Source organism: Pyrus communis, chromosome 10 (genome assembly GCF_041283825.1).
Source record: "Pyrus communis isolate YQ-2024b chromosome 10, ASM4128382v1, whole genome shotgun sequence".
Lineage (NCBI taxonomy): Eukaryota > Viridiplantae > Streptophyta > Magnoliopsida > Rosales > Rosaceae > Pyrus > Pyrus communis.
In genome coordinates this window covers 32,819,363-32,836,939 of record NC_142574.1, presented here as the reverse complement: position 1 = coordinate 32,836,939, position 17,577 = coordinate 32,819,363, and the positions used below count along the sequence as shown (strand labels likewise).

At 39.8% G+C, this 17,577-nt stretch overlaps 4 protein-coding genes and 1 long non-coding RNA gene across 5 annotated transcripts; 3 read left to right on the top strand and 2 right to left on the bottom strand.

Annotated features, from left to right (window-relative positions):
- The first annotated feature begins 999 nt into the window (after window positions 1-999).
- LOC148693946 (cyclin-dependent protein kinase PHO85-like) lies at window positions 1,000-1,922 on the top strand. The gene is made up of 2 exons (XM_088678137.1): window positions 1,000-1,729; window positions 1,837-1,922. The coding sequence occupies exons 1-2, from the start codon at window positions 1,000-1,002 to the stop codon at window positions 1,920-1,922; spliced, it is 816 nt and encodes a 271-aa protein (XP_088534263.1).
- Window positions 1,923-2,323: 401 nt separating this feature from the next.
- On the top strand, window positions 2,324-3,853 carry LOC148693945 (uncharacterized). The gene is made up of 2 exons (XR_015951967.1): window positions 2,324-2,483; window positions 3,422-3,853. It is a non-coding gene; the product is annotated as an uncharacterized LOC148693945 (long non-coding RNA).
- Window positions 3,854-4,936: 1,083 nt separating this feature from the next.
- On the bottom strand, window positions 4,937-6,493 carry LOC137728641 (uncharacterized). Its single transcript, XM_068467371.2, has one exon. It carries the CDS (start codon window positions 6,491-6,493, stop codon window positions 4,937-4,939), a length of 1,557 nt encoding a protein of 518 aa, XP_068323472.2.
- Window positions 6,494-11,188: 4,695 nt separating this feature from the next.
- On the top strand, window positions 11,189-12,811 carry LOC137728640 (uncharacterized). The gene is made up of 5 exons (XM_068467370.2): window positions 11,189-11,607; window positions 11,730-11,841; window positions 11,967-12,048; window positions 12,367-12,418; window positions 12,504-12,811. Exons 1-5 carry the CDS (start codon window positions 11,236-11,238, stop codon window positions 12,648-12,650), a joined length of 765 nt encoding a protein of 254 aa, XP_068323471.2. The 5' UTR covers window positions 11,189-11,235; the 3' UTR covers window positions 12,651-12,811.
- Window positions 12,812-13,100: 289 nt separating this feature from the next.
- Window positions 13,101-16,246, bottom strand: LOC137729375 (uncharacterized). The gene is made up of 6 exons (XM_068468318.2): window positions 15,530-16,246; window positions 14,606-14,720; window positions 14,297-14,468; window positions 14,005-14,216; window positions 13,631-13,775; window positions 13,101-13,485 (listed from the first exon to the last, which is right to left on the bottom strand). Exons 1-5 carry the CDS (start codon window positions 16,072-16,074, stop codon window positions 13,650-13,652), a joined length of 1,170 nt encoding a protein of 389 aa, XP_068324419.2. The 5' UTR covers window positions 16,075-16,246; the 3' UTR covers window positions 13,101-13,485; window positions 13,631-13,649.
- Window positions 16,247-17,577: the final 1,331 nt, after the last annotated feature.

The following is a 17,577-nucleotide window of genomic DNA, read 5'->3' as shown; positions in this document are numbered from 1 at the left end:
TATTTTATTATCAAGTAGATTTTGTTGTATTGTACGCAAAATTTATTGTTTTTTCTTTTCTTCTACCTTATGTCCGCTGCCCACTTGAATTGTCTCATCAATCCTCCTAAGTAGAAGCTTAGTTTCAAACCTTAGTTTAAACAAGAGAAGTACGTCATGCTAATGTGCATTAGATGATTCACATCTTACTGTTAAGAGTTGACGAGCACATTGAACTATTTATATGGTTGAGAGTCTTCACAATCCAGGTACAACGATGCAATTATCAGGGACGTACCTGCGTGTGGGACCCAACACCCTCGGTAGGCAGAAGAGTGTGGTGCATTGACCAAGAGAAAGGGAGCGGGGTTACGTTTTGTGGGTGCGAGTGCACATGGCGTACACTAGCTATAAACCCTCGCCCCACCCCTTTCTTTTGTCCTTCATTAGTAAGAATACGATCCGGCACATCAAGCTCAGATTTATTTTTGACACATTAAAAACTTTATCCTGATGGTCCGATCGGAAAATCTGAGTCTTATTTGGTAGAACTTCGAGGTGGGACCCACGAATTGAAGTCCATGACTCCTGCATCGCACGGCATCCACGTGTGTCTAGAATTGGCAACAAAACCAGCCGAAAAGGGTAGGAAAGGAGAACAAAAGTCGCACGAATCGGATTAGAATTTTCGAGAACGTCGCACTCTCGCAGAGTATAATAATAATAATAATACAAGAAACGAATAAAAAATCAGATCATCTGTGGACCGTAGTGGTATTAACCATAAGAGTGCCAAGTGGCAGAATTTCTGCTATGACATGTGTAATGATCCTAGAGTCTTAGTTGTTACGGTTAGTTGCAAATTTACTTGGCCATCAAGTATTGTTGGTTGCTGTATATAGCAAGTTAAGTCATTTTCCAATGTAATTAGAATTGCTATTGTTGTAATAACAAACATCCTTCTCTATCTTCTCTGTGACTTTTCGCTTTCTTTCTTTGCTGTTTGGTAAGAGTGGAAAGATGTTGGGATCTGGGAAAAGCGGAGGGGGGTTCCGATTCGGCCGAGGAAGCGGCGGACCATCGCGCTTACGAAGGCGCGAAGCTGGCGGACTGATGAGAGAAGGGCCGGGCCGAGTGATAAGAGAAGCACCCAGGGAGAAGTACCTCGTCGGAGCTGAGGTGTTCAGAGATAAGGAGAGCAGAGCCTACTCTGCCAAAAACAACGTTACCGGCGCCGCCGTCACGCTGAAGCGGTACAAACTCTGTAACACTGATGATAAACTGTCGGTTGAGAAAGAGGTCTCCATCTGCCGCCGAATCCCTCCGTATGAGCACATCCTCCATCTGAAGGAAGACGTACGCAAGAAAGACAGCTACGATGTCGTTTTTGAGTTGCATGACCCGGCGGCTGATTTGAGTCGCAAGATTCGACGCGGCAGCTTAAGGAGGGACACTGTGAGACACTTCAGCCGGCAGATTCTGCTGGGATTGGCTCACTGCCACCGGAACATGGTTATCCTCCGGTACCTAAACCCAACCAAGATCCTTCTTCTCGCCGGCGGTCGAATCAAGATCCGAAACTTCCAAGATGCTAGGTATTTGGGGGAGATAATGTTTGATACCGAAGAAGAAAGAAATTTGAGCCCTATTATCATCACTGTCCAAAAGGCCTACTTGGCACCGGAGCTGATGCTTGGTGCCAAGCACTACACTGACGCAGTTGATTCTTGGGCTTGCGGGTGCATAATAGGTGTCGAATATTTCGTGCAATTGACTCAATTGATTTCTGTAATTACTTTGATTACTAATTTCATGAAATTATAACGTATCTAAATTAATTTCTGTTGGTTTGTGCAGCCGAGATGTGCACGGGCAAGAGGTTGTTTCCTGACATCAGAGACAAACACGATGTCGATCGGTACTTGAGTGGGATTACCAGGTAAACTCGTTTATTTGTATTTTTGATTAATTATAATTTTATAAGTTTAAGAACATTAATGTTATGAACTGACCACTGTGATTACTTCAATCACAAGGAAGAATAGTTGTTTTTGTAAATTGTAAGTCATTGAGGACTAATATGTAATGGTTTAGAAGTGTGGGGCTTTATTGTAATGGGTTAAAAGTTGTGGGAACCTTTAAATTAGTTAGATTTGAAAACAATATTAGGATTCTTATGCTATATGGATGATTGGATGTGCAGAGTTTTGGGAAGCATCACCAAAGAGAAATGGCCAACAGCAAACCAATTACCCTTTTGGCCGGCCTGTCCACCTCAGCATCCAGAGGTCGATTTTACATGGATGTTCCCGTCCCTAGGCGTTCATGGCCGTGACCTGCTTCATGTATGTTTGTTAGGTTCCTATTTCTTAATTTATATGTTTGTTTGTTTTTATAATATTTTCGTTATAACATGTTTGCAGGGTTTACTAGCCCATGATCCTAGTAAGAGAATGAAGGTTAAAGATGCTTTGAACCATCCCTTCTTTGAAGAAAATTAGAATGTAAGTGATCAGGTCTGACTACAAGTAGTTTTTTGTACTCCTTAAGGTTTAAGAGTCACCAATCTTAGAAGATTTCAGATGCCATTGTTTATTGGTTAATTTCTTTCCTACCACTCTGTTTTGCAATGTTGCGTTAGTTAACTTGATGCACTGCTGCCTTACTTAATTTGATGCATTATTGCCTTACTTAATTTGATGCACTGTTGGCTGGACTGTTGCCTTACTTAATTTAATGCATTGTTGCCTGCACTGTTCCCTTAATTTGATGCACTGTTGCCTTACTTAATTTGATGAGCGAGCGTTAAACACTGGTATCCATGTAAATTTTACGATAGCATTATTTTTAGACCTTGAAATCCATGCATTGTTGTCGTTGATGTTGTCACTCAAGTGTATTTGTTGTCAAGTCATGTGTACGCTAAGGTCGGGCCTTTTTCCTTTTGGGACAAATACACATGCTCGTCCAATCAACTTACTCACTTGGCAATGGATGTTCATGTTTTATCTTTTAAACCAACATATTAGTTTATTCCTCTGAATGTTAAGCACCCCTCACTTGGGAAAGATTTAACATTTCTAACAGAATGGCTTGCTTTCTTTCTATCTTTTCTTTTGTGCTTTAATAGTTTGATATACCTGTGAAAAGACATTCATGTGAAATTCCAGTCGTTGCTCTTCTGGATATCCGTCAGTATCATATCCAGATTAAATTTTTGTATGGATCATAACGGTTGGAAAGATGTAAAATGTCCCCAACATATTTAGTGTCTAACTAAATGCATGCGAAGCTGACTCTATTGAAAGTACTGGAGCATTTACCATATTGTTTATATATATATGGCTTAACGTTTCGAGACAGCAAATCAAAACTAATTTTATTCTGCATCATGAATTCTGATCTAATGGGTTTTCCTTTTTTCCCCTTTTGAATTGATCAGAGTTTGGGCGCTGAGAAGGAGAGACTAGAAGAAAACTTGCCAGAATGAAATCCGTATTCACGCAGTTGGCTGCTCGACTGAAGCTTCATTGTTTGCTTCCGTGCTCCAGTCCTGTGTTTTCCCACTTCAGCAGTATTAAGGTCAGTTGGTGTTAGAGAGGCCTATGAAAAATATAGCAACTTTTGAAAACCATAATCGTTCTAGTATGTCGAAGAAATGTTAGTTTTGCATCGTTGGCGATGTATCTCCATCTCGGCGCTCGTAACCAAATTCAGCTTTATAGATTGTTCTTGTTCCATTGTGATCGACATGAAATGTTAGTTTTCGAACTTTACCATCACATTGTCCATGAAAAAGTATATGAATGGCTTATTGTTGTCGATCTTTGAGCGCTCTTATTGTTGGCTATATGAAATTGTTTGTTACTACTTACTGGTCGTGAAAAATACCTTATCTCCACTCGATCGATTTTTCATTAGTCTCCATCAGTTCCGTATATGGTGTTGGACCAGTTGATCTGAATTCTCAAGTCAGCGAACAAATCGAAGCTTTTTACTTTTGAATTTTCTACAACCCATAATGGGTATGTTAAAATTAGACGGGTTGCGGTCCACCACTAATAGTATCAAGAGTGTCCTCACTCAATCACCCTTGTAATCAGTACGTGCATGATTTTTATGCAAAATGCCTTGATGCAGTTAGAAGTGGAACTATTTGTTTTAAGTTGTGATTTGTTAGTCAACCTAATAATTTAGGCCTGTATCAAAAAGATATTATGTTAAAGTTATTGCTGCTTAATCACCAGTGCAATGAATACGTAGAGTTTTTAAACAAAAACTCTCGACGCAATAAAAGTGGAATCATACACTAATACTACATTTGTTTTTAAGATGCCTGCGTACTTGCTTCGCGATGGGATGGTATAACACCGCGCCACTCGTAACACGAGTTTGTCTTTCAGTGAGTCCGGGAATGCGAAAGTGAAAAGACCAAAGGCGGAGGGGAGGATATCCGTGTCCTGCTCGAAAAGGTCGTGTTTTAGTACTTAAAGGACTTGGACTTCATGAACTCACTGACCCAATAATGACAGAGTAAAAGGCCCAAGCCGATCATTCTCAAACCCAAAATCGTACCAGCCCAAATATTTTTGTAAGACTCAACAATGAGAAGTATTATCGCCGTGGTTGAAAGGTGTTGAGCCATTGCATGATGACATGGGTTTGAACCCCGTCGGTGGCTAAAAAAAACAAGGCGAAGATATTATCTTATCGTTTGTGAATAAAAATAAATAAATAAATGTACCATACTTCAAATCACATTTATGAGCACCGGAAATATAAATTACGCTGGTATACCATTTTACGTGTTGTAGATACTAGATAATTCATTGAGGAACTTACAGAAAAAGATTAACTAGCTACTATGCAACACCTAAGAAAAATACAATTAACAAAATATTAAACCTTTGATTTCTTCCTCGAGGCTGAGAAAGGTAACATTGTGCTACTGCTAGTGCTACATCATGAGGTAAACTAAATTCTTGCCTTCTGCAGACGTGATACTTGCAGTAGTCGGTTGTCCTTGAACCAAACTCCCGTAATTTCTTAGAGAAATCAAGGAGGGGGTATAACTCAAGATGCTGGTGCACACGCTCTTGGATGGGAATAATTCTGCTTTCGTCGTGGAACCGCTTCTTAGATCCAAAAAATATGTACTACGAGTGGGACCTCCGTGTTCATTGAAAAATATGCCGTGCGCCCATTGGTAGCAATTCAAAGGAACCCACGCTTGGTAGAAAGGAGTATCCCTCCCGTAAATTATTGTGGTTTCTACCTTGTACTCAAGACTCCACTCTTGATTCTTGTCATGGTAATTCTTCAACACCCATATCTCAAGATGATCCCGTGACGAAGCATCTACCAAGGCCATATATCCTCTCAAATTTACCAAGTGGAGGTAGAAAAGGTTGTTTTTGAAAGCACCTGTCAACTCCGCTGGTGGTGTATCCCCACGGCCAAGATACTTGTAGCTGTCTCCAAAGTATTTGGGAGGAGGAATTCTTTGGTGGAACTCCTCTTTGCTGAAGTCGAAGGAAACTATGCTTATAGCCCATTTTATTGGATCATCATCATCATCATCATAATCATAATAATCATCAGCATCATCGTAATTATTATTATCATCATCATAATACTCGCCATCATCATCACTATTATCACCATTAACGGGATACTCGTACTCGGACCATACCAGCCAATGCATGTCGCCGTATGCGTATAACTTCGTCGCACTTAAATTACAAGGAGGAACTGAGTCTACCTCCCGCCACGAGTTTGTTCCCAATACATGAACTTGGGCCACCAGCTGGCTGCTGTAGTCTTTATTTCCAGAGACACGGACGATCTTGAGATGATTGGTAACATTATCCAATCCCATAGCTAACCAATCTAAGACGCTATCTTTGGGACATGACGCTGGAAGTTGAGCGTTGGTTGTTGTTGGGAGCACTAGGACTTCTCTCCTAAGAGGATTAACTAAGATGCATGGTTCTTCAAATCTTATGGAATCAGATTCCCGATATCCAAAAAACCTAAAACAAAGCAAGGTGCAGAATACAAATTCAAATTTTTCGTACCAACCATCTGGCCGCGGTGGTGGGGGACCAAACTCGGCCGGCGCGGTTGCATCATCTTCCTTGTGTGTGAAGGCATTCTTATTGTCGTCGTATTCCACTGATTGGAAGGCACAATATCCAACTGTGGTGATACTATGATCCATATGCATAAGTTTAGGTACTTGATTAACATCATCAAAATTAGTCTGGGTAGCTTGTACCGTAAGTAAACGTTGCGTGTGAAGGGTAACAAAAGATGGACAGTCGACTATGTTTAACACGGTCTTTGAGACGCATCGGATGCAAAACAGTGAGCTTACGGGTAGCCTTAAGAGGATGTCGATGAGAATTTCGGTGGGTAGGCTCGTTAACGAAGAACAACTAGTGTTGTTGTTGATGCAACAGTCCAGCAGCTTCCTCTTCTTTCTCTGCTGCTCGATCCCAGACAACATCTCCATGTATTTTCTCGATATCAAAAAGGCAGTAGTTATTTCTCTCTCTCTCTCTATCAATTGTTTTCGTGACTTCAGTAGTTGAGGTTCTTGAGGCTAGGTCTTGTATATTTATAAGGCTTTGAACTTCTCCATTTGCCGGAAGGATTCTCTCTCTCAATTTCCAAGTTTCCCACTACAAAACGAAGTCGTATTCCTATTGCAAAACGGGAAACCAAGACCTGTTAGGAAACTTACACTTACTAGGCATGTTTTCTTAACCGGAATCGGAAAGATACACTGCTACAAAAAAATCACATTGATTCGGTCCTGAATGCTGGATGCAAAAAATGGACGAAAAGACAAAAGAGTCAAAAGGCGGATGGGAAAATAAGGAAGACTAAATTAGTTAAACACTAGAGTTCATAGTTATGATCGTTTTTCACCACTGTGATAAATTGCCATCAGCATTAGTACTAGTGGGTTTGAAAATTAAAAACTTGTTTATTAACTTTTTTTCGTTTTCAGTTTTTTAAAACATGAAATTGAAACTAAAAGCTGAAAGTTATTTTTTATGAACTTTCAATGTCTGACTTTCAATTTTCTGTTTTAGGTTTATAAAAAGAAAATATAAAGGTTCGCAATACACTTGCTACTGGGTGAGAGTAGGAAATAGAGAAAGTTTAGAAATGAAGTACGATGAGAAAGTAAATTTATTATTATTTATTTATTTATAACCAATAGAATAATTATTATATATATATATATATATTTTTTTTTTGGAAAACCTCGGCGGCACGAGGTAAATATATAGATAAGAAAAAAGAAGTTACACCTAATCAAGGGGGGACATAGACCGTACCCTTCTTGAAAAGAAAATACAAGGAAAAGATTGGGTGGACATATGCCCAAACCCCTCTATAAACCTTAAAAGGTAAGAACCTGCAAGACAAGCTACAAAACGAAAAAGGAAATCCAAAAAGATTAGGTAAAAAAGGGAAATCACATATCAAGAAGGGGAGACAAACCTGTAGGCTGGCATGCCCAAGAAATCTGAGTGCAGAAAAGGAAGAATCTCTATAGGGGAATGGAATGCCAAACAAGTGAAGATGAGATAAGCCCTAAATTGGCTAATTTGTCAGCAACATCATTCCCTTCTCAAAATGTATGAGAGCAACGGAAAACCATGTTCTGCAATTGGAGAATACAATTGTTCCAGCGTGTCTGGAGCGACCAAGGGGGAGGGAAAGATGCAGAAGCAAAACACGATATTACACTAGAAGAGTCACTTTCAAGCCATAAATTTTTCCAACCCCGCACATGAGCCAATTCGACAGCAAGCATGACATTATGGAGCTCCACATAGAAAGAAGTACGATGGCCCAAGCTTAGGGAGAAACCACCAAGAAAATAACCCACAGAATCTCGGAAAACCCCGCCACAAGCCGCAGGACCCGAATTACCTTTAGCAAGACCATCAATATTCACTTTGACCCAAGAAAAAGGAAGTGGATGCCAAAGAACAGGGACAATAGAAGGAGCTTTACAAGACTTAGCTGAGATTCCAAGAGAGACTAAAAGTTGCCTATCCAAAATGCCTCGTGTGTACCCAGGGTGAGAGCTCCAACTTGCCTAATCCAAGCCGAGATGGAACGGCAAAAACGTGAGAAGGAAAGGGGTTTGCTTTCAAACTTCACTTTATTACGCATCTTCCAAATAGTCATTAGTAACAAAAACCCTGAGGCTAACCAGACATTGCGAAGTTGTGGAGAAAAACGCTTTGACACAAAGGCAAGCCATAAATCAGAGAGGGAGCCCGTAAGTGGAATAATAGTGCCAAATTGGGTAGCTAGCCAACACCAAGCACGTTGTGCAAATTCACAACTAGAAAATAAATGGTTAATAGATTCAGAATCCTTGTAACATAGTTGGCATATTGGAACCAGCGGGATGCCCCATCGCTAAAGTTGATCTTCCGTTGGGAGCTTGTTGAAAAGAATGTTCCAAACTAAAATAGAGTAGCGAGGTGGGATGAAAGAACGCCAGATAGTGGAAGCCCAACTCTTAATAGGAAATCGATGACAACAATTTCATAGCCATCCTAAAACAAAAAGACTCCAGATGTAAAAGCTTCCCAAATTAAAACGTCCTTGTCCTCATCAATTGGAAGAGGCATTTCTAAAATCTCTTTACCTAGGTCTGGAAAAGTAGATGAAAAAATAGAAGGAATAACCCATTTTCCCATACGAATAATATTTGAGACCTTAGTACGAGATAGAGAAGGAGGAATCTCAGTTGCACCAACGACGTCCACAATAGGCGTATCCAACCATTTATCAACCCAAAGGGAAGTAGTAGAACCATTTCTAATCACCCAACAACAATTCTGAAACAAGATATGAAGAATGGATTTAATACCAGGCCATATAGAAGATCGCTTGTAACTACAAGAATATAAACGACCATGCAGCTGGAAACGTTCTCGAAACTAAACACTCCAAGGAGAATCAGAAGTAATAATAATCCATCCAAGCTTTAAGAGAGATGTAGTATTAAGAGAGCAAAGATCACGCAATCCCAAACCACCTTCATTCTTCGGTGCACATATCTGATGCCAAGAAACTGTAACAAACTTCTTGGAGGTCACGTCACCAGACCATATAAAATTGCGAGCACATCGTGAAAGAGACCTCAGCAAGGAAGAAGGCCACTTATAAACAGAAAAACTATGCAAGAGCATACTCTGAAAAACTGATTGAATGAGTTGAACTCTTCCTGCCATAGATAAAAGTTTCCCCTTCCAACCTGTTAACTTAGCTTCAGCTTTATCTGCCAAGGCTTGAAGATGACTCCTCTTAGGCTTGCCACAAAAGATTGGAACTCCTAAATAGACAAATGGTACTTTGCCTTCTTTGAATCCCAAGTAACTCTCAACCACAACTTTGTGATGCCTTGAAGTAGAGCCCAAGTAGAAAGTACTTTTTGCCTTATTGATAAATTGACCAGAGGCCCCACTATATCTATCAAAAAAACCTTGCAAATTACGCAGGGTGACACCATCACTTCTACAGAAAATGAATAAGTCATCTGCATAGAGAATATGAGAAGGAGAGATACAACCTCTTGGAGCAAAAATTGGCTTAGTAAGCCCATCAAGTTGAAGACGACTCAAACCCCTTGATAAAGCCTCCTCAGCTAGACAGAAAAGTAACGGAGAAAGAGGATCCCCTTGGCGCACTCCTCGAGAACAAGAGAAAAAACCATGCGGGGAACCATTGATTAAGATGGACAATTTAGCAGATCTTAAGATAATAGAAACCTAGTCCATAAAACAAGTGGAAAACCCAAAGTTAGTAAGCACCCGCAATAGAAATGACCAATCTAAAGTATCAAAAGCCTTAGCTATATCAACTTTAATTCCCATATTACCACCACGAGATTTTTTGTCAAGCACATTGAAACATTCTGAAAAAAGGCCAATACAATCTGTGATACGTCGCCCAGGTATAAAAGCAGCTTGTTGTGGAGAAATAATGCGTTGAACAACATGAGAAAGACGAACTGCCAAAATTTTGGGAATAATCTTGAAGAGAAAATTTGCCAAAGCAATAGGTCTAAATTGGGTAATGGAAATAGCGTCTTCCACCTTCGGTATCAGAACTAAGAAATTATTGTTGGCATTAGGGTATAACCAATTCGAGTGAAAGAATTGCTTCACAAATTGAATAACATCAAAGCCAACAATATCCCAACAATGGTGATAGAAAAAACCTGGAAAACCATCTGGCCCTGGCGCACTAGAAGCACTTAAAAAGAAAACTGCTTCCTTAATTTCCTCATCAATAGGTAATGCAGATAAAAGATCATTTTCAGAATCAGTGACCATTGGCCGAATGACCTCACAAACCTCATCAATACCTGAAGGAGTGAAAAAAGAGCCGAACAAGGTCTGATAGAAATTAACACAATGGTTCTCAATTGCCTGCGGATCAGTAAGAAGATTATTTCCATCAAGAATACAACTGATACGAGAGCTGGAGGATTTAATACGAGCATAGGCATGACAGAAAGAAGAATTTGTATCCCCTTCAGTCAACCACTTATAAATTTATCAAAATTATGAGGTGGAGAATTTTAATTTGGGTGTAGAGGGTGGTAATACTAACCCTTAGAAAATGGAGACCATGAGTCCTACTTGAGAACAGAAACCAATGTCTTGGCTGCCCATCTGCTGGGCATGCCTGCCAGTAGAGCAACTGAGCAAGGTGTGAAAATTTGGCCAGTTCTCCGAAGAAATTGTGCCCATACCCCATCATCAAAATATGTAGCCGTTCTTGGTTGTCATGTGATGACAAGGATGCCCTTCCCTTTTCGCAATGTGGAAAAAAGTTGCCAAACCTTTTCTCCATACATGAAGAAATGGACGGTTAGTTTTGCTTACGCGGAAGAACAGGTATTTCAGGTTTTGAGCTTCATCCGTAACTATTTGAATGGTGTTTTTCGAATCGTTTCATTGGGGTTTCGCTCAAATTTACGTTTTAAGCAAACAAAGCTGGCGGTGATCTAGGCGATACCATTACCAAGTAACCAAGGAACAAACTTTGCTTGTGGATGTGGGCAACATACTTAACTTCCTTTGCTGTATATAGCCATTTAGGTTAGGAATCTTGTCAAAAAACATATTCATCTGCTGCATTATGTCTGTCTATATATCATATCTCATATGGTTTAGAACTTTCGATGTCTTACAATATTGATTCAATGTTCAAATGACTTTGGTTATTTGCCCTACCGGGGCCATTGTTCACAAAAATTTGAAGAAAACAGCGTCTTCTTGTAATGTTTTTGGCAATTTTCATCCACCAAGTTGTGATCATCGACAACCTACTATTCAGGAGAGCATCTTTCCAAAATCAAAGAAGAGAGACTTCTTGTTAGTGCCAGTCAATTCTGCTAGAAACTCAGGAGGATTACCAGGGGATCATCAGGGAGCCGAGGATCCACGAGCTCTGGAAACAGTCCTCAAACTCTACACCGCTATCAAGAACAAAAACATTCGCGAGTTGTCTGAGATTATAGGAGATGAATGCCAATGTGTATGCAATTTATTCTCAGTCATCCAACCCCTCCGAGGAAAGAAGGTATACATTTTACATATACATATACATATATATATATATATACATGTATTATATATGACCTGCATATAGTATCATAAAACTATATAACGTATAGGCAAGTGCTACTTTGATTTCTGTTGCAGCAAGTGCTGGATTTTTTCTCATATCTAATCCGAAGCTTGGGAAGCAACATCGAATTTGTTGTAACGCCGACGTTGCACCATGGAATGAACGTCGGTGTTCAGTGGAGCTTAGGTATATGAACTGATACGCCTGCAATTATTTTTTCTGCAGATTAATTAAGATTGTGTAACTATTTATGGAAGGAACCCCGTTTCTCTTTCTTTTTTGCAATAAGGGATTTATAATTTGATATGCAGAGTGGAAAAAAACGCATGCGCCTCTGGGAAAGGGCTTTAGCTTCCATATATGCCAAATCTACAAAGGGAAGGTCATCATAAGGTGCTTGTTTGCTTCATATAAATTGCATACCCTCTTCTCTCACAGTTCCCCAAGAAAAATACATAGGAGACCACATTTTTTAACCTCATCCACGTACTATCTGATGTGGCAAGTGATGTGAATGTGGTAAAAAAATGTGATCTCCGTAGCATTATTCATTTTCCCAACATAAGTGCACAAGCGAAGCTCAAGTATTGTTGGGAAGCCACTTTGGATGTATCTCAAACCATTCATTCATGGTCGTGTTTGATTGACTTAAAATATTGATTGTGACATCATTAAACTACTCGTTCATAATTCCCGTTATCTTATTTACAGAAATGTGGAGATGTTTATGGAACCACTCCTCCATATTGAACCCCTCAGACTGGTAAGTTAGGTTCTAATGACTTCTTAATTTCACTAATTTTCTTTATGTTCATATTTTCTCTGTGCTTATTATATCACTTTTGCAGAAAATAATGGGAATTATGGCGGGTTTAATGGACAAGATGGGTTCCAATTCAATGTTCAAGGGTAAAGCAAACAGAATTCTGTGGGTTTTACTCTTTCTGGTCATCAAGGCTGCCTTTTTAATCATATTCAAACTTATCTTGGATTAAGCCATACCCACGAGAGAAACTAACCTACAACCGGGGTGTCGTTGCTCTTTTATCTCAAGTCAATCGCACTGTCGTACCTTTCATAGAATTGTTTTGAAATTGCAAAACTTCGGCGTCTTTTGATTTCACGTACCACTTTTAAGTAATTTCAGAATTTGCAATAGCAGAAATTGGTTGTACGTCCAAGTCTTTCTTCAAAAATGGGACGCACTGTACTGGCAGTGAAACTAAAATCTCAAACTTTTGCAGTTACACTTCAGTCCACCCCGTGGCAAGGACGGATTGATCCAAAACACGGGGTGGCCGGCCTTGGGCAGCCATTGACGGCTGACATTGCGCGTGATGAAACACAACATTTTCTTTCCGACTGATCAGTAGTTTCCAAGTATTATCCAATTTGAATTTTCTGAAATATATGTATCACCACGAAAGCCAGAATGCTAAAAAAAATCGAAGTTAAAATAAGAATTTACTGCGATGTAAGAAGATACACAAGTTGCAGTTAAAACTAACATTTACCGCCATCTATGAAATACAAAGGTCCTTCCACGCTGTACAGAGCATTTTATCATTCTGTCACAGTTTCAAGGTTAGGAGAAGACGATTAAAAACGAACTAACCTAGGCAATGGCGTAATCTAAGAAACTTGTTCCCATTAACCCACAGCACATAGCAATTCTAAATCCAAATAACCACGACAAGTAAGACGGCGTAGCACCTAACCACGTCAATGCACAAATGAGACGACGAAAAAGAAAAACAACGGATATAAAGAACTGTTCTTTCCTATGTTTTCTAGGATCAGAAGAGACCAGATGGCAAAGGTCCCGAGCACCTGCAAAAGAATAAAACAGACCATTACAGTGATTGTCGATAACACATCGAGTGAGAGGCAAGCAAACTAAGCTAAATAGTTTATATGCATAAAATTTTGTTAAGAAAGAAATGAGACGAATTAAACAAATGGAACTTATACTAACCAGTCAACACTACCAGAAATCATAATTGTTTGAATAAATGATACCGATCTAACATCTCGTGCAACCCCGCAGCAGAAATGCTTTCGCATCCAAGAAGCTCGTGGAGCTTTGCGTCACATAATATCACTGTAGAATTTAGAGGATCCTATGGAAATACAAGCAAGGCGCCATCATAAGTCTTATTTCCACATGCACATGATGTGAAAGGTCCAAACCAAGCAAGGTAGCAGTTAAGCAAGTAGAAAGGTAAGGAGAATTACATCACCTCACTAGCTAAAATCAATCCAGCTTGTGATTGATAATGGAATAACGGAGATAAATTCAACGTACCCAATAAAATAATCATCTACAGAATTCTGCACCTGGATACTTACCTCCAAACGGTTAACCTTTACATACTCCCAAACAAGTCTTGTTGCCTCAGATGGGAGCATCTCCCTTCCTCCAAAGCCCAAAAACTTAGCTAGTGCTTCAGATATTCCTACAGTAAGGGACCCCAGTTGCGGTTGTGGTTGTGGTTGAGGTTCAGTACTCTCAGTTGTAGACTTGGCCTCTAACTTCAATCGTTTAGCTTGACTTGACTCCTCTGTATATACACAGGAGAAAGATATAAATTAATCTAGCCTCATGGAACAATATCTGAAACAATACTCAGTGTTTACGTACTGTTAGGTCCAAGGGGTATAATATGTTTGGATAGCAGCTTATTCATCTTGAACATGTCAGTACAGTCTGTCTCGAATACCACACGTAAGGCATCATCACAAATAATCTTTCTCTTATTACTTGGATCTTGGAGGTTGTTTTTCCTTATGTATGCCCAGAGCTGCTTCACAATCTGAAATAAGCAAAAATAAAATCTTAAAACATACCCACAAACCTACATTAAGATCTACCGAGAAAAACCTGAGCCACATCATTGAACATAACAAGTTAGCATAAAAAGAGAATCCGGGTTTATTTGGGAGTAATAACCTCAGTCCTCGCCAAGGCCGGTTCACCAACAACAGCCTGAAGCTCAGGTGTGACACCACAGACTTTGTTAAGACCGCCTGGCCCTCCTCTTCTCTTGGTTCCAGAAGATGGAGCACTGCAGTAACATTACGGAACACAAGCAAGTCAGGTCATCCGTTGCAGCATGAAATAAACTGAACCATAATAGATTACTTGCAAGTATTAAACAACAAGATAATATTTGAGCTACGGTGAACGAAGGGATGATGCTGCTTTTCCAAATAGTTTATTCCCAAACCCTGTTAACAGGACGAAACTTCAACCCACAAAACCTCCAAATTTACGTAAAAATATTAACGGCCAACCAAACTGACAAGCGAACTCGTTTAATTAGCACGACCATTAAGCCAGCTCTTTCAATAATTGAGGATTGAGACTCTTACAGTCTTACTATATAATTAGAGTAAGAGTCTTCCTAATTGACCACCTGCTGGTTCCTATTTCATGTTTTATGCAACGAGACAAACAACAGCATTTTTGAGTCTGACTTTTATCCGAACGACAATTCGTCCGCGAAAAAGGTTAAAACTTTCCTATCACAATACTAAGGAGGGTTTGAAGGCCAATTTCCATATGTTTGTTCCCTAATTTATTATAAAAATTTACACAGTAGGCTCTATTTACCCAAAAGAGAAAACGATTAGTGAGAAATAGCAATTAAGATATGCAAATTAGCGAAATTTGGTAGAAGCAAACAGGAAAAAGCAGAATTTTCAAAAGTTTTAAACGGACACTTGACCAAATGTTGCTGATTGGAACCTCTGGAAACATGGGAACCAATTGAATTTCATAAACATGCAACCTTCGAAATGTACAGGAAAGAAAAGCGGGAGCCTTAAATCCACATATTTTTTAATTTCAAAATTTGAAACATGAAATCCGAACCTCTCTTTGGGCGTTTCCGGGGCGGCTGTGGGGGCATTTTGGGGGAAAGCCTCGGTCTTCACAGACGGAGGCGGAGGCGGAGGCGGAGGCTGAGGCGGAGGCTGAGGCTGTGACTGAGGCTGAGGGCGTAGTTGCTGAGTCTGAGGGCGTTGTTGCTGATGCGGCGGCGGCGGCGGCGGGGGGTGGAAGTTGTGGGGTTCGGGGGCGCGGTGGTGGGGGTGGAGAGCAAAATGGGGAGGGAATTGTTGGGGGAGGAATTGAGGATGGCGGTTGTGGGGGAGGTTGTGAGGGTGGTTGTGGTGGTGGGGGTTGAGGTTGTAATGTATGGCAAAATGGTCTTTGGGGGGTTGGGGTTGCGGCGGTTGGGCGAAGGGGCGGAGGAGGAAGTTGATCTGGTCGCGAATGAAGGCGGCCTTGTGGGAGAGGTCCAACCCTAGCTTGGCCTCGAGCTGCTGAACGACGGCGTTTACGGAGGCGACGTCGTTAGGGCCTGATTGACGGAGCACAGTCTCCACAGCTTCGGCTATCTCTTGGTCCGACACCATGGCGTTGGCGATGGCACCTACATATAGTAACTGAATAAACGGAAAATCAAACGCTCTTCACTCTCTCTCAGGCTGCTCTCTCTCTGTCTCTCTCTTCCTCTCTCTATCTCTCTCTACTCTCAACCTCTCTCTCTCTCTTTATAATTCTGCAATGACGAAAATATCCCTTTGTGTTTGTTTTGTTGGTAAAATGTCGGTAATATGCCCATCGTTCTAGCCACTTGAGATAGAAATTGCTGAAAAAGGAAAATGATTTTAGGCTATTTTTACCTTTGTGTACTTTATATTTATTTTTTCTCCAAATTTTTGTATAAATTCAAAAGGTCTTAAACAATTAACAGTGTGTAAATTCAGAAAATAAGTGCGAGAAGTCACTTCTTTTAAAATAAATACAAAAACTCATACTAGAAAAATGTTGTCGAAGTATTCAAAACCAATAATGCAGCTTGAATTACTTCTTTTAAAATAAATAAAAAAGAGTTTTTATTACAAATTATCTTTGAAATTGATCCACACTTTCAAAATGGGTTTTGAAGTTGAAAATTAATCAATGTAGCATCTGAAAATAGGTGTCACAAATCAATATGGTCATTCCGTCACAATTCTGTCAAAAATTATGTTATATGTTGATGTAGCATACAAATGAATCTCATTTTTATCAAAACGTTCTTGTAACGATATTCAAAATTAATCATACATTGTTACGCATTTAAACTTTCTCCGACAGCAGCCCAACAGTGTATAACACCAAAGTTGTTCTCCTCCTCTCTCTCTCCTGTTCTAATTTTTTAAAGACTAAAGTACCCTTCGTTATGGGTAAAAGATTGGGGGTAAACACGTCATCTGCGAAAGTTAAAGCTGATTTTCTTTTCTTTTTCCCTCTTTTTGTTTTCGCTTTATAAATTAAAGATAAAGAGATAGCGTGGTAGAAAATGAAACTCGTTTTGTCTACAGCTACATAAACCAAAGTTGACGATTGAATTACTGTAATACCCTCACCAAAAACGGTGGATCTCTCTCTCTCTGCATCGTGGATTGAGAGTGCAAATTAGATGAGGAAAATATGATTAGTGGTTTTGACTATGGACCGTTTGATAGGGATTGGTGGGGTTTGGTCAACCACTGTTGAACGATGTCGCTTGATCCGAAGGTCGAGAATGTACTTGCAGTTATCTATCAGCAGACAACCCATGCTTCTTTCTTTTACCTACCACCTACTTCATGTGGGACAGTGGGATCGCTTCGAATGTACAACAACAATTAAGTCTCATGGTACTTGAGTGTCTTGTTTGCCACACGGTGAATAAAGGAACTCGAGAAAATAGTGGTATTCTGAGTTTATCTCACGTTAAGACGGTCTCGAGTTAATAAGGTTTTTCACTTTATGAAAATCAAAGAAACAACTGTCGTACATAGCTTTTGTAAATAAATTGTCTTCATAACTCAAATCTGTGATTTTTCAATCTCAAAAAAGTAATAATTTTATTGCGTCAAAACTCACCC